The 15,578-nt window shown below is 37.3% G+C and overlaps 4 protein-coding genes across 4 annotated transcripts; 1 reads left to right on the top strand and 3 right to left on the bottom strand.

Annotated features, from left to right (window-relative positions):
- Positions 1-108: 108 nt before the first annotated feature.
- Positions 109-2,958, bottom strand: LOC145625488 (fructan 6-exohydrolase-like). The gene is made up of 5 exons (XM_081678515.1): positions 1,825-2,958; positions 1,482-1,640; positions 1,080-1,324; positions 613-703; positions 109-303 (listed from the first exon to the last, which is right to left on the bottom strand). Exons 1-5 carry the CDS (start codon positions 2,677-2,679, stop codon positions 109-111), a joined length of 1,545 nt encoding a protein of 514 aa, XP_081534641.1. The 5' UTR covers positions 2,680-2,958.
- A 731-nt stretch (positions 2,959-3,689) lies between these two features.
- On the bottom strand, positions 3,690-6,185 carry LOC145619014 (beta-fructofuranosidase, insoluble isoenzyme CWINV1-like). The gene is made up of 5 exons (XM_081673619.1): positions 6,056-6,185; positions 5,892-5,900; positions 4,955-5,799; positions 4,406-4,564; positions 3,690-4,296 (listed from the first exon to the last, which is right to left on the bottom strand). Exons 1-5 carry the CDS (start codon positions 6,183-6,185, stop codon positions 4,246-4,248), a joined length of 1,194 nt encoding a protein of 397 aa, XP_081529745.1. The 3' UTR covers positions 3,690-4,245.
- Positions 6,186-6,855: 670 nt separating this feature from the next.
- On the bottom strand, positions 6,856-14,606 carry LOC145624428 (beta-fructofuranosidase, cell wall isozyme-like). Its single transcript, XM_081677459.1, has 7 exons — positions 14,363-14,606; positions 14,211-14,219; positions 13,176-14,044; positions 12,929-13,087; positions 12,424-12,668; positions 12,190-12,282; positions 6,856-7,227 (listed from the first exon to the last, which is right to left on the bottom strand). The coding sequence occupies exons 1-7, from the start codon at positions 14,553-14,555 to the stop codon at positions 7,050-7,052; spliced, it is 1,746 nt and encodes a 581-aa protein (XP_081533585.1). The 5' UTR covers positions 14,556-14,606; the 3' UTR covers positions 6,856-7,049.
- LOC145624426 (uncharacterized) lies at positions 7,326-9,211 on the top strand. Its single transcript, XM_081677458.1, has 2 exons — positions 7,326-8,498; positions 8,786-9,211. The coding sequence occupies exons 1-2, from the start codon at positions 7,412-7,414 to the stop codon at positions 8,818-8,820; spliced, it is 1,122 nt and encodes a 373-aa protein (XP_081533584.1). The 5' UTR covers positions 7,326-7,411; the 3' UTR covers positions 8,821-9,211.
- Positions 14,607-15,578: the final 972 nt, after the last annotated feature.

The raw sequence follows: 15,578 nt of genomic DNA on the forward strand, positions 1-15,578 counted from the left end.
AACGATCAAGATTAAAAGTAATTACAGTGGCTACATTTTTTATGTAGCCATTGAAAAGTCATCCGAAATTATGAGTAATCACAAATCATTTATTAGCTTTCCTTGTTATTAATTATCAATTGGAAGATTAACTTCAGCCCTCCTCATACTCCAAGCACTCAATTTAGTAATATAAACATCTTCGGTTCCATAGTTGAACAAATATAACTTCGCTTTGTCATTAACTGCTAGTGTGGGATAAACTCTTGCAGTTATGCAACTCTTCCCTTTAGCACCAAAGCTCTCCACTATGGAGTGATCAATCTGTCCCATACAATATATTAATAAATATAATTAATAATGCAAACTCTTACAAATTTTTGTAATTGTGTTAATATGTATTCAATCTTCCATCCCAGGCGAGTGCACCTAGAATTACATGCATAAAAAATAATTGATTGCTCACTTGATAATTATTGCTCATTTTAAAATTAAAATGATTTTAAAAAAACAAAAATCACCAAATGAGTAAAAAGTCAAACTTTATTGCACCTAATTCTAGATGCACCCAGTTGTAAAAGGAAGGTGTGACATGTTAACACTATTATTTATAAAAACTTTATTTGAACTTACCAAAGTCCTTAAGGATAGCTCATCTTTGGTAGGATCCACATCCATAAACGTTCCATAACTGGGTTTTTCAGTATTTGGATTTAGAGAAGACCTGCAACCAGAAAAACAAAGGTAGAATTACAAAACATATAGAAATTAATGATTAATGCTAATTTGCAAACACAAGCTTAGAATTGATTAAGTTTATTAATGTTTCTATCTTTCAATTAACCTTTTATGTTTCTTTCTTCTTTTTTTTTTTTTTTTTTTAAAAAAAAATATATATATATTATTTTTATTTATTTGTGAGGAAACTAAACTTTTACTAAGTACAAACAAATTAAAGTATTGACATACACCATTTTTTTTTTTACCAATGTTTATGTTTGTTTGAATCGTTTTAACGTGAAAATATTATTGATCAAAATTTTATGTCAGCTAATTAATATGGTGATTAAAATAGAACACTTAAAAAACTTGTTGGTAACCTGCTTTTGTCATTGCACATTAAGACCACATATTTGTTTGGGGTATTTGGGTCCTTGAAAACTCTGAAGAAAACTGCAGTGTATTCTTCTAAGCCAGTAGAAGCAAGTGTTAGCAGCCCAAATGGCCCAATTCGCCCTTCAGATACTCCCTTTTCGTAGCACAATGCCTCTGGGTTGGTCCATGTTGGGTCCATTTCTTCAGCATCCTTTAATTCTGGTATTTTGAATGAAACTTCCACATCCGCCTTTAACAATAATCACCAAGGGATTGATAACCATTAGTAATTTTTCGTAGATTAAAATGATCAAAAGATATCCGAAATAAATAAATTATTTCAAAGAAAAGACTAAAAATATTTGTGATGCATCAAACCATAATTGTAGGAAAATGTATATATTAACCTGAGAGCTAGTGATTCCTGTTATTTCAATGACTCCTCCTCCTCTAATTACTTGCGAAGGTAAGTCTACTTGACCATGTCGTAGTGTTTCGACTTCCGCGACTGGCCATTGCACCAATTGTTTGCCAGATTCATCGAGCAAAATTGTTCTTGGGATTCCCTTGAGTACAAGAACAAGATATATATAATCAATATGTTGAAAAAAAAAAAGCTAAATATTGAAGGACAAATAAAAGGTTAGTAAGGTGATTATATACTACCTCCGTTTCATATTATTTGCAACAATTAGACATTTATGTTAAATCGTTGCAAATAATATGATATGGAGGTAGAAATATATGTACCTGTAGTCCAGCCCATTCCCTTTTAATGTTATCGTCTTTGGTCGAGTATTCATTAACCCACCCGAATAATATTCTTCGATTATTCATACTATCAAAGAATGTCTTTGCAGCAAAAAATCTACCATAGTCACACATCAAACCCGAAACACTTTCAATAGATCCCTCGTCTGGTATATAGACGTCGTTAACAATGTCGTACCTTCCAATAGTGTAGAGTTCTTTTTGACCGTCAACCAAACTTATCTTAAGAACATGTTTAACATCTTCACCAATAACAGATGTATCAGCACCTATTGACTTTCCAACATAAACCGGGAAAAAATCAGGACATTCCCACATTCCGGAATCTACAACTGAACGTAAAGGATGATCGACGATGCTCCAAGTTACAAAGTCCTCACTTGTGTAAAGAGCTGCTGATCCGTTCCTCCCTTGTTGCGTACCGATAATGGTTCGCCACTTACCGTCAGGTAATAGCCAAGCAGTGGTTGGATCTCTAAGATTGAAGGGATCAACGTCGGGTGTGCCAACTATTATTGGATTTTGAGGTACCTTAACCCACTCCTTAAGGTAAGGGTCAGACAAATCTTTAGGTAAGGCTAGGTTTTGAACTTGGTAATGTTGACTGTCGATACCGGTGTATAGGATGGCCGGTTTATCTCCGGGGAGTATGGTAACGGAACCCGACCAACATCCCCGGATATCGTATGGCTCAGATGGAATAAGGGCATTTGGTTGTGTTGTCCAGTTGATTAGATCAGTAGATGTAGAGTGTCCCCAAACTAATTCTGGTTTCCAAAATGTACCTTCAGCATTATATTGGTAAAAGAAGTGATATATTCCTTTGTAAATCATGGGTCCTATAACATGTAAACAAAAGAGTAAGCTAAAACATGCATATTATAACGATTTATAATAATTGAAAAAAATAATAAAAAAATACTGTGTATAAATGACTTAATCCGTAAATGACTCAAATACAAAGTTAATGGACCATCTCAACTAAAAGCTTAAGCTGATGGTTGAGGCCCAGAAATGTGTTTTATAATCTATCACTAATATAAAACAAAAAGAGATGAAGCTAGAGAGGTAAAGTAAAAACTAACCATTTGGATCTACACAAAGTCAACCCAAAAACCAATCCAACATTCAGCACCAATTTCAGCAACGAACAACCCAATCACATCCATTAAGGGCATTAACATGTAATTAATTAACACAAATTAGATAGCTCATTAAATAGAATAATTATGCTAATAATAAGAGAAATAATAATACATACCGTTCATCCAATATCGTGTTGGTTGAAAGTGAAAAGCAGTCCTAAATGGATCATCGTGATTAAACTGAGCATCAACATTATAATCCGCTTGATTATCTTCTGCTAAGTTGGTCAACTGTTTGTTGTCATTGTTGTTAATCGGAATAGCCATTAATGAGAAATAATGATTAAGAGAAATTGACTTAGATTAGATGGAAATTAAGGTGTTGCGTTCTTGGGTTGCTTTATGTATACTCCAATTTGTACTATTCTAAAAGGAAAAAAAAAATGTATTTATGAACGACTTTCATGCTGGGTCAACTTAATAATTAGAGGGAAGTGGAGTGGATGTAAGGAGAGAAAAGATAGGAATAAAAAATTAAATTGTGTCAGTTTTGGTAGAATGAATGTAATTATTTTTTAAAAGGTAATAAAAAAAATAAATAAATAAAATAGGAAGCCCTAGGGGAATTCCTATTGTATTTGGTAGAATGTAATTATTTAGGGTCCTTTGATATTAAAGTAGGTATCAATCTAAGTAACAATATACCACAGAGTACACACTGCTTTACTTGTGTAGCTGTGTAAGTTGGAAACATATGCGGCTACTAATCGATCACACAAAAATATACCACAGAGTACACACTACTTTACTTGCGTAGCTGTGTAAGTTGGAAACATATGCGACTACTAATCGATCATAAAAATCCGTGATGGCACTGGCGGATCTATTAAGGAACAAGGGGTAGCCTTCGAATTACCCCAATCCCTAAGCTAAAGCCCCCGCTTTGCAATAGATAGCGGTTCTCGGAGGGGCTTTTAGTTGATTCGTGAGTTGGTTCTGAAAGGGTCGGTAAATCATCGGCTACACAACCGCCGTCTTGTCATTCCGAGTCAGAACTGAGAATCCTCGAGATTATGTGTTCTCAGCGGTGTTCAACAGTCACTTACGATATTCAATCTTGGTATGAGTCAGCGAAGGCTTGCTAGGCTTCCGAGCGCGTAGTAAGTGGAGCTAATGGTGCTATTAAACCCGATCTATTACCAGACTTTAGGAAGGTAATAGAGTAAGGGGACCACTCGGTTGTGCTCCCTCCGTGGGTTGGGGGTCGCGTCCTTCAAAAATCCGAATTCGAGGTTGGGGCATATTATCGAGTTCGCTAATCAGCATTTTTCAAGTCACTGAAGTTAATTAATACCTCTACATCTGCCTGCATATTATACATGAAAAATACTGATTAGCGAACTCGATCTTATTCATCGAGAATGTGTACTAACTATTAATTAACCAATAACACTGTACTCCTACTTTACTTTTACCTGTGCAGCAGTGATGTTAGAAACTTCTATAATTGATCCTCCACTGATTACTTTGTCTCGTAAGCTTACTGGTTTTTCTCTTAGCATTTCGAGTTCGGAAACTGGCCATTGTATCAATTGTTTCCCAGATTTGTCAAGCCAAATGCTTCTTGGAATCCCCTACACAAATATTGTTTTATTCTTAGGCATAATATAACACAGCAAATGACATTTTTTTTCTTACATAAAAAAAAAGTACAAAAAATACCAGTTAATCAATTTAATGAACAAAATCTGTTTATCAAATGACAAAATTGTAAATAAATCAACAATTTTGTATTAAATTAGGGTTCCACTGTTGTTGATTTATTTACGAAAAATGTCATGATGATTGGACATATATGTTGTTTTATTTACTATTTTGTCATTTGATAAACAAATTTTGTTTATCAAACTGATTAACTGGGAGTACTTCGAAGTATAATGTAAAAAGTAACGTTTATTGCATTATAATATTGTTGAAAAATATGTAATATGTATGTTAGGAGAAAAAAAATTCAATGAGCTAACCTGAATCCCGGCCCATCCATTAGTAACACTATCTGCATCCGAGATGCATTCCATAATCCAAGCAAATAAAATTCTTCTCTTCTTAGCAGCATCATAAAATGTTTTTGAAGCATAAAATTTTCCATAATCATACCTTAAACTCGAGTCATTAACAAACCCTTGATCGGGAACAAATTGGTCATTTTTAAGATCGTATGTTCCTATACTATAAACATCATGCTGATTAGCTGCTAAGCTCGCTTTTAGCACATACTTAGCTCCATCATTTGTATTGAACTCGTTTCGATTGTCGTTCTTATAAACAGGGAAAAAATCAGGACATTCCCACATCCCACTATTTTGTTCCGAATACAAAGAGTGGTTAACCTTAACCCATTGAATAAAATCGTTACTCTTATATAATAAGGCCATTCCTTGATTATTGCTTACGCTACCAACAATCACTCTCCATGTGCTATCTGGCAGTATCCAAGCCGTTGTTGGGTCCCTAAAATTTAATGGGTCAATTTCTTGGGTAGGAATGATAACTGGGTTTTGGGGTATTAAAACCCACTCCTTAAGGTATGGGTCTGAAAAGTTTTTAGGCACGGCTATTTCTTGGACTTCTAGATTTGGTGTGTGAAGAGTAAAAATAATAGCTGGTTTATTTCCCGGGCGAATAGTGGTTGATCCTGAATACATACTCTCTCCACTAGATGAAGGTTGGAGAGCTATGGGTTGTGGGGTCCAGTCAATGAGATTGGTCGATGTTGAGTGGCCCCACACACGGGGTCCGTTGGATGAGCCATTGCCGACGGGGTTGTATTGATAAAACAAGTGATACAGTCCTTTGTAATACATTAGTCCTATAAGAGATAATAAATCATATAGGACTTATTACGTACCTTGACTTGAAAAGTATAAATAACAAATGAACATGAAATAAAATACAACTAACCATTAGGATCTGCTTGCATTTTCCAATGTCCGTCCATTAGAACACATTGCACCATATATAGCATATAGATAATTAGATATGAAGTATTATTTCTTAATTCATCCAAAAAATATACATATAAATTTAAATACGGATACTAGTGTGCAATTGTATAATGTACGTACCATTCATGTAATTCTTAAGGGGCTGAAAATGAAATCCAGTTCGATAAGGTTGATTATTATTAGGCGGAGAGATAGCTTGAAGCTCGAACACGCCATAGCCAAGGAGGAGAGAAATAAGCCACAAGATCATTGATGTACTCTTATCGTGTAAGCTTAGTGAGTTAAGACAACAAACTTTAACTAGCAATATTGTTAGTTTATTATTGGCTATTAATAGAAACAAAGAGGACGTTCAATCTTCAATTCTTGAAGGTTGACTTAGCGTGCATAAAGTCAATCATTATGAATAGAAATGAATTTGGGCCAGAAATTTATGATAAAGTGGACGTCAAGCTCATAAGATGGTGCATTGGTGAGGGGTGACCAATTCATCATTTTGAAAAAATTCAGCAATTAAAATTGTACAGTTGGGATGAAGAATTAGTGAGTTATGAAACTAAAGATCGAGTCCACATCGCGTGTTATATATTACCGTGTTCTAGACTTCTAGGACAAAGTCACAACTAATCTAATCAACTATATATGATGTAACATCTATCTAAGAGTACGCGGTTAGCAATTTCAATGAGAACGAAGGGAGAGGATCATGATTCGACGACTATAGCTAACTCCATTATTGGATAATGTTGTTGTGTTTTGAACATAATTAAATTTACTTCTTGATTTTGTTTAATTTTTGTTTGAGTTATGTTTTGAACATTAATGAATTGAAGAGCATGTGGTTTTACAAGAAATTTCAATCCAATTAATCTCCTATTGTAACATAGAAGCAAATAATAAGCAATATGTGAAGTAACTTTTTTTTTCAAACTATATATTCTCATTTCCCAAAGTATATTTGTTACAAAGTTTCAATACAACTCATATTGAGTATATTACTATAGTATAATATAAACAATTGTTTTTTAAGGTAAACGTACACAATAAGAGTAAGATAGTAATTTATGTTGAGGATCGAGAAGAGCGCAGTGGTTTGATTTGCAAGTTGTTCTAATTAAGCAATATTAGCTTTTCTCATAGACCAAGCAGTCAACCAAGTGATATCAACGCTGCCATTGCCATAGTTGAAGGCATACAAATGAGCCTTATCATATATTGCCAATGTGGGATAAACTCTTGCCGTTATCACATTTTTCCCTTTGCTCGCAAAGCTCTCCACAATAGAGTGATTGTTGAGCCCGTATATAATTTATTGTATTTAGTTATGGGCTTAGTTTAAGGCCCTTGCTTAGGTTGTGTATATATACCACATTAACAATCAATACAAACACGAGAATACACATTCTTGACATGGTATCAGGCCTAACCTAAAATTAAAACCCTTGCTTTCTTTCTTCTCTTGCTCACGCATCAACCATGGAAGACGGGAAGCTTGATCCTTCATCTCCTTTCTATCTCGGTGCTGGAGATCAACCGGGAAACCTCATCACTCACGTGATTTTGAAAGGCGACAACTACTTGGCTTGGTCGAGGGCAATCACGTTGTCTCTCCGATCTCGTCGAAAATTTGGATTCGTTGATGGTACAATCACGAAACCCCCAGAAAAGAAGAAGCTCTTGGACTGGGAGACGGTTAATTCAATGATCGTCTCGTGGATTTTGAGGTCTATGGAACCTAAATTAGCGGCATCACTGCCTTATTTTGAAGAAGCAAAACTCTTGTGGACTTACTTGGAGCAACGGTTTTGTGTTTCTAATGGACCAAGGTTGCAACAACTACGGTCGAAAATTACTGATTGTCGACAAACTGGTAGTATGTCGGTTGAGGACTATTACACTACTTTGATGTGCTTGTTTGATGATCTCACGAGACTCAAACCCTTACATGGCTGTGAATGTGGGCTTTGTACTTGCAATGTTGCGGGCAAATTCGCAAAAGACAGGGAGGAGGAAGTGCTGCATCAATTTCTAATTGGCTTGGATGACTCGAAGTATGCGGCTGTGCGAACCAATTTGTTATCGCAGCAGCCACCCATTGACTTGACTCGTGCTTATCAAGCACTGCTTCAAGAAGAAGAATCACGGGGCATAGCTCAAGGCAGAGCACAAACCGAGGCAGCAAGAGATGCTCATGCTTTTGCTGTCTCTGCTGGGCGTTCGAAGGGACCCGATCGTCGAGATAAATCCAAGCTATTTTGCTCGCATTGCAAGAAAACAGGGCACGATGTGGAGGGCTGCTTTGTTCTTCATGGGTATCCTGACTGGTGGCATGAACTCAAGCGTGGGAAGGGGTCTGCTCGTTCTTCTTCCACACCTCCTGCTGCTACTTCTTCTAACACGGCTTCCGGGAAGGGGTCTGCTCGTGCCAATGCTGTGACAGGGGTTGTTGCTTCGACAGGGGCAGCCTCTGGCAGTGGGGATAATCTTTCCCTACAAGATCTCAAACCCGAGGACATTCGGGTTTTACTTAATATGGCTTCTCTTCAACAAGACCGTATGCAAGGTGAGTGTTTGTCTTCTTGGATTATTGATACGGGGGCATCGCATCATGTTACCGGAAATGAACATTGCTTGGTGGATGTTCGTTTGATTTCTCCTTCACCTGTGGGACTTCCGAATGGGGAACAAGCTATGGCCTTGAAGGAGGGTCGAGTTCTTTTGGCAGACACTATAACATTGGAGCATGTCTTATTTGTTCCCAATTTACAATGCAATTTAATATCGGTGTCTAAATTGATTGATCAATCAAATTGTTTTGTACGATTCACTGATTCTTTGTGTGCTATACAGGACCAACGTTCGGGGAGCCTGATTGGAGCCGGTGAACGGAGGGACGGACTCTACTTTTTTCGGCGTATTCCTACAGTATGTGCGGTTCAAGCTCCTGCGGTGTCAGAATTTGAGTTGTGGCATAGAAGACTTGGGCATCCGTCGGATAGAGTGGTTAAGTTGCTTCCACCTCTTAGTAGTAGTTCTGCAAATAAATTTTTGACTAAAGCTTGTGGTGTGTGTCCTCAAGCCAAACAACATAGGGATAGTTTTCCAAATAGTGATAGCAAAGCTACTCGTATCTTTGAATTAATTCATTGTGATTTATGGGGACCGTATAAAACTCCCTCTACTTGTGGTGCACATTATTTTTTGACTTTGGTTGATGATTATTCTAGAGGTGTTTGGGTTTATTTATTAAATAATAAAACCGAGGTTTATTCCGCATTTTGTTCTTTCTTTGCTATGATTGATCGTCAATTTGGTGTGTCTGTGAAATTGGTGAGAAGTGACAATGGCACTGAGTTCAATTGTATGGTTCCGTACTTTACGGAACATGGCATTTTATTTCAAACATCTTGTGTTGGGACACCCCAACAAAATGGACGTGTTGAACGCAAACATCAACATATTTTGAATGTGGGACGTGCATTAATGTTTCAAGGGAATTTGCCTATTGGTTTTTGGGGGGAGTGCATTCTTGGGGCGGTTTATTTGATTAATCGTACTCCTTCTCGTTTGCTACAAAACAAAACACCATATGAGATTCTATTTGACAAAGAACCTAGTTTTGATGAGTTACGTGTTTTTGGCTCCCTTTGCTTTGCACATAATCAAAAATCCAAGGGGGATAAGTTTGCTCCTAGAAGTCGGCGGTGTGTGTTTTTAGGATATCCTCATGGTAAGAAGGGTTGGAAATTATACGACCTTGAAACGGGTGAGATTTTTGTGTCACGTGATGTGAAGTTCTTTGAGAACGAATTTCCTTTCGCTTGTGACAAAACCTTGAATGCTGGCTCCGAAACTAATTTTGTCAAAGAAAATTCGAATGCGGATGGTGTGGGAGTCGATCTTGATTTTTTGGATGACTTGGAAGCGGTTTTAGAGGTGAGTGAAGTAAGCCGTGACAGAGAATATCAGACCACTGCCGAGGTCAGGACAGGGACTGCTGCTGCTAGCAGTACAGTCCACAACCCACCTGTGGCAGGTGGCACTGGCAGCAGCCAGGCTGTGGCTGGCTCTGCTGGTCTGGACAGCAACGCTGCTGCTGGCAGCAGTCTTGGGCAGCATCCAGACGCTGCTAGCAGCAGCCTTCAGCACCAAGCAGAAGCTGCTGGCCGTGGCAGCAGTCTTGAGCAGCAGACAGCAGCTGCTGGCCACGGCAGCAGCTTTGTGCAGCAAGCAGAAGCTGCTGGCAGCGGCCTTGGGCAGGGGGCAGGGGCTGCTAGCAGCGGGGGTGGCTCTTCTTCACTTGACATTGATCGTGGGGGTCGTGTGCGACGTCCACCGGGTTGGCATAAAGATTATGTGGCACATACTGTACAAGCAACGAGTACTCCTAGTTCACCTACTCCAAGCTCCTCAGGTACTCCTTATCCTATAGCACACTATGTGAATTGTGATCATTTTTCCGCACGACATCGTATATTTCTTGCAGCTGTACTTGCAGGCACTGAACCCCGTAATTTCAAAGAGGCTATGAAAGATGCAGGGTGGAGAGAGGCAATGCAAAAAGAAATTGCAGCATTGGAAGACAATCAGACTTGGGTAATGGAACCGTTACCTCCAGGGAAAAAGGCCTTAGGGTGCAGATGGGTTTATAAAATCAAGTATCATTCTGATGGCACTGTTGAACGATTAAAAGCTCGTCTGGTCATATTTGGTAATCATCAGGTTGAAGGCATTGACTATAATGAGACGTTCGCTCCCGTGGCTAAAATGGTCACAGTTCGGACTTTCTTAGCTGTAGCTGCTGCGAAGAATTGGGAATTGCATCAAATGGATGTCCACAATGCATTTCTCCACGGTGACCTTGATGAGGAGGTATACATGAAGCCACCTCCCGGGTTCCATGGTAGCAAACCAGGAATGGTATTTCGTCTTCAAAAGTCGCTCTATGGTCTTCGACAGGCACCCCGTTGTTGGTTTGCCAAACTAGCCGGATCACTCACAAGGTATGGCTTCAAACAGTCGTACTCTGATTATTCTCTATTTACTCTGAATCAAGGGAATGTCCATCTTAGTGTTCTGGTGTATGTCGATGATTTATTGATTTCTGGCAACTCTACTTCTGCGATTTCTGCTTTTAAGGCATATCTGAGTGATTGTTTTCATATGAAAGATTTGGGGGTGTTGAAATATTTTCTGGGTATTGAGGTTGCTCGTAGTCCGGAAGGCATATTTTTGTGCCAACGGAAATATACTCTTGATATTATTACAGAGTCTGGTTTATTAGGGGCACGTCCGGCGGGTACTCCGATTGAGCAAAATCATACTCTGGCAAAATCAGAGGCACCTTTTATTGATGACCCCGAGATGTATCGGCGTCTTGTTGGACGTTTGATCTATTTGTCTTTCACTAGACCTGATTTAGCATACACAGTTCATATTCTGTCCCAATTTATGCACCAGCCCCGTCGTGATCATTGGGAGGCCGCTCTTCGAACGGTACGCTACTTGAAGGGTAGTCCTGGTCAGGGAATTTTATTGCGCACAGATTGTGATTTACAGTTGACAGGTTGGTGTGACGCGGATTGGGCTAGTTGCCCTCTTACGAGACGATCGATTACAGGTTATTTGGTGTTTCTTGGAAATTCTCCTATTTCTTGGAAGACTAAGAAGCAGGATACTGTTGCTAAATCTTCTGCAGAATCCGAGTACCGTACAATGTCTAAGGCCACCGATGAGTTGAAATGGTTGAAGGCTCTTCTTGACAGCTTAGGAGTTTCGCATCCGCAGGCGATGAGTTTATTTTGTGATAGTCAATCTGCGTTGTATATTGCGCAGAATCCGGTCTTTCATGAGCGCACTAAGCACATTGAGGTTGATTGTCATTATGTTCGTGATGCCATTCAGGAGGGGGTTATTAGACCTTCTTATGTGAAGACGACTGATCAACTAGCGGACATCTTCACAAAAGCATTAAGCAAGAACCAATTTTTGTATTTACTTGGCAAGTTGGGCATTTGTGATTTGCATGCTCCAACTTGAGGGGGGGTGTTGAGCCCGTATATAATTTATTGTATTTAGTTATGGGCTTAGTTTAAGGCCCTTGCTTAGGTTGTGTATATATACCACATTAACAATCAATACAAACACGAGAATACACATTCTTGACAGTGATCAATCTGCCACAAACACGGAATCCTGTTAAGCACGGAATGACTAATTGGTAATGTTATTATGCAAATTTGTAAAGCTTTCTTACCAAAGTCCTTAAATATAACCCACCAAAAGTGGGATCGACATTCACAAAAGTTCCATATGTTGTTTTATCTGGTGTTGGATTTAAAGAAGATCTGCAAATTTATAATAAGAAATACGAGTATGTGTTAATTAAAAATGAAAACGAATTATTTACATCCATGACTTTATTCCTACATAATCAACTTTGAATAAAAAACTTCCTTAAAAAAATTATGATTAAATCCACAAATTACCTGCTTTGGTCACTGCACATTAGAACAACAAATCTATTATTGTCATAATCTTTAAAAATCCTGAAGAAAACAGCAGTATACTCTTGGAGGCCCTTGGAAGCCAAAGTGAGTAGCCCAAATGGGCCAAGCCCACCACTTACTGAGGCCCCCTTTTGGCTGCAAAGTAATTGTGGGTTGGTCCAACTTGCATCAAACCTCTCAACGATTGATACGTCTCTAATTCGAAACAATAATTCTACATCTGCCTGTAAATGTCCTTAAACATTAGTCCAATTACACATTTACCACAATAATATGAACGTAAATTAATTATACTACTAATAGATTGTAAAGGAGGACTAATTATTAAAATAAGTTGTCATTAGAAAAATTACTAATTATTAAAATAAGTTGTCATTATAAAAATTAGTTTTAATCAATAAAAATAAAATTACTGCAATAGACATCAGACGAAGAGAATAAAATTACACAAATATTTATAGATGCGCAAATGTAAAATTTTTACTTGTGCAGCAGTAATCCCCGGAATTTCTATGGTTGATCCTCCTTTAAGCGCTTGGGTGGGTAATATGACAGGGTTAACTCGCAAGAGTTCAATTTCTGAAATTGGCCATTGAATCAATTGCTTTTTTGATGTGTCAAGCCAAACTCTTCTAGGAAGAGCCTGCATTATAATTGGAAAATTAATTAAACACATTTATAACACCATTTTTTTAATATCATATTTTATCTAGAAGGCAAAATAATCTTACATGAATTCCAGACCATCCCTTTTTAATGTCATCTTCCAAGCTCGATGACTCGTTAACCCAACTAAGCAGTATCCTCAGCATCTTAGAACTATCATAAAATGTTTTTGCAGCGTAATATTTACCATAATCATACCTTAAACTCGAATCGTTTTCAAAACCCACGTCAGGAATATATGCATCTTTCATAGTATCATACGTACCAATTGTGTATACATCATGCTTAGTATCATCTAAACTAATCTTAAGCACATGTTTAACAATAGGACCAATAGCCGAAGTATCAACACCAATAGGTAACCCACTTCTATAAACAGGAAAAAAATCAGGACATTCCCACATACCGGTTTGATCATATGAATATAAAGGGTGGTCGACTTGTATCCAATTAATAAAATCCCTACTTTTAAATAATAAAGCTAAACCAAGACGGTCTATTTTACTCCCAATAACCACTCTCCAGTTTCCATCTGGCAACATCCAAGCAGTTGTCGGGTCCCTAAATGAAGTGGCATTTATATTATTTTCTAGGGTAGGATACATTAATGGATTTTGAGGCACCAAAACCCATTCTTTAAGAAATGGGTCGGATAAATCTTTGGGTAAGGCTAAATCTTGGACTTGTTCATTTTTAGGGGTGATTCCGGTAAAGAGAATGGCTGGTTTATATCCCTGAAGTATAGTGATCGACCCAGTGTAACTCCCATTCATATTCGATACCATTTGTGGTTGCAAGGTTAGGGGTTGTGGAGTCCAATTGACCATATCCAATGATGTTGAGTGGCCCCATACACGAGGACCATCGGGTGATCCATCACCAATTGGGTTGTATTGGTAAAATAGGTGATAAATTCCTCTGTATATCATCGGTCCTGAAAGAAATTTTTAAATTTATTATGTCACTTATCAAATACTCGTAGTTTCCATGTGAATATTGTGATATAAGTTGTTATTATCAACTGCTTGCTAAGTTGCTAGTGATGAATTTAGGACAATTCAACAGTAATTATATACTCTTAAAGGGTAAGGAAAACTAACCACACGGATCTACATCATTTCCAAATTGCATGGATTAGCACATTTCATCATCACGTAACCAAAGAGAAGAACAAATTTTCACAAAATTAGCTTCATAATATACCAAAGTACGTATAATATGCAAAGCATAATATAGTTGTAGTAAAACGTACCATTCATCCAATTCTTAAGGGGTTGAAAATGGTAGGCAGTTCGGTATGGTTGATCGTCAGATAAAAGAGATTGATTATAAGTTGCAACATTTTGTACATGGCGGGAGGCTTGGAGCTCGATTACACCATAGCCGAGAGTTAGAGAAGCAAGAAGAAGAGAATACACTAGCTTTGTTGAGTAAAACAAAGCCATATGTGTAGGAAATTTAGGATATGAATAATTATGGTTTAGGGTTGCAAAATTGTATTAATTTGCTAGGGTATATATAGGGGAAAAGAGATGATGACTCATATTTAATTAATTAATTAATTGTTGGGATTTATCATTTTTGAAACACCATACTTACTTGTATAAATACTACTTCCAATAATATAAGGTCAAAGTCAAAATACATTATTGCATGCGTGTGCATGTATGGTATCGCCCTTCTTTTAATTTGGAGGGTACGTGAAGTATGGAATTGAATGGAAAATCAACTGGTTTAATTTGATTGTACAATTTAACAAGCTAGTGCATGTAGTTGATCCTTGTGATCAACTTGTTTTAAAATAATACACAAGAGTTGTAATTAATTACATGGTTGGAATTTGACAAGCTAGAACATATATATTGGGCTTTTTGGCAAGCTAGTGTATACGAATACGATCGCAATACGACATATAGTAAATAATTAAATATTATAACAAGTTAGTAGATCAATTAATTAAATCCACCACCACCCATCGTTCAAATAATATTTTTGGATTAGGCAATATGGGCTAGTATATCCATCTAATTCGCCGTCACCACATGTACAAATTAAAAGTAATTCAAATAATAATCTACTTCATAACAGATACATAATCGATAAAAATAAACTTTAAAAAATAAAATTCATTTAACAATGCTCCAATCATTGTATATCTATCTTTTGACCATTTTTCACGCCAACTTTCATATATATAGTTGCTTTTATACCCTATTTTAACAAATAGTTATATCGATTAATTATAGTCATCGTAAAAATAATTATTGTATAATAATTCATATGATCATAAGAGATAAGAGATAAAGGTTTGGCAAAATAGCCACGTTATACAAATTTTTGTGAACCTTAGAGAGTTAAGGAAGAGAGAAGGATGGAGTGGCGGCTCGATCTATAGTTAGTGCATGATCAATTATATACAGTACATGCAAATCCAATAAAAATGAAAACTCCATTCCTTGACGTTTGCC

This window comes from Chenopodium album, chromosome 3, assembly GCF_948465745.1.
Source record: "Chenopodium album chromosome 3, dcCheAlbu1.1, whole genome shotgun sequence".
Classification (NCBI taxonomy): domain Eukaryota; kingdom Viridiplantae; phylum Streptophyta; class Magnoliopsida; order Caryophyllales; family Amaranthaceae; genus Chenopodium; species Chenopodium album.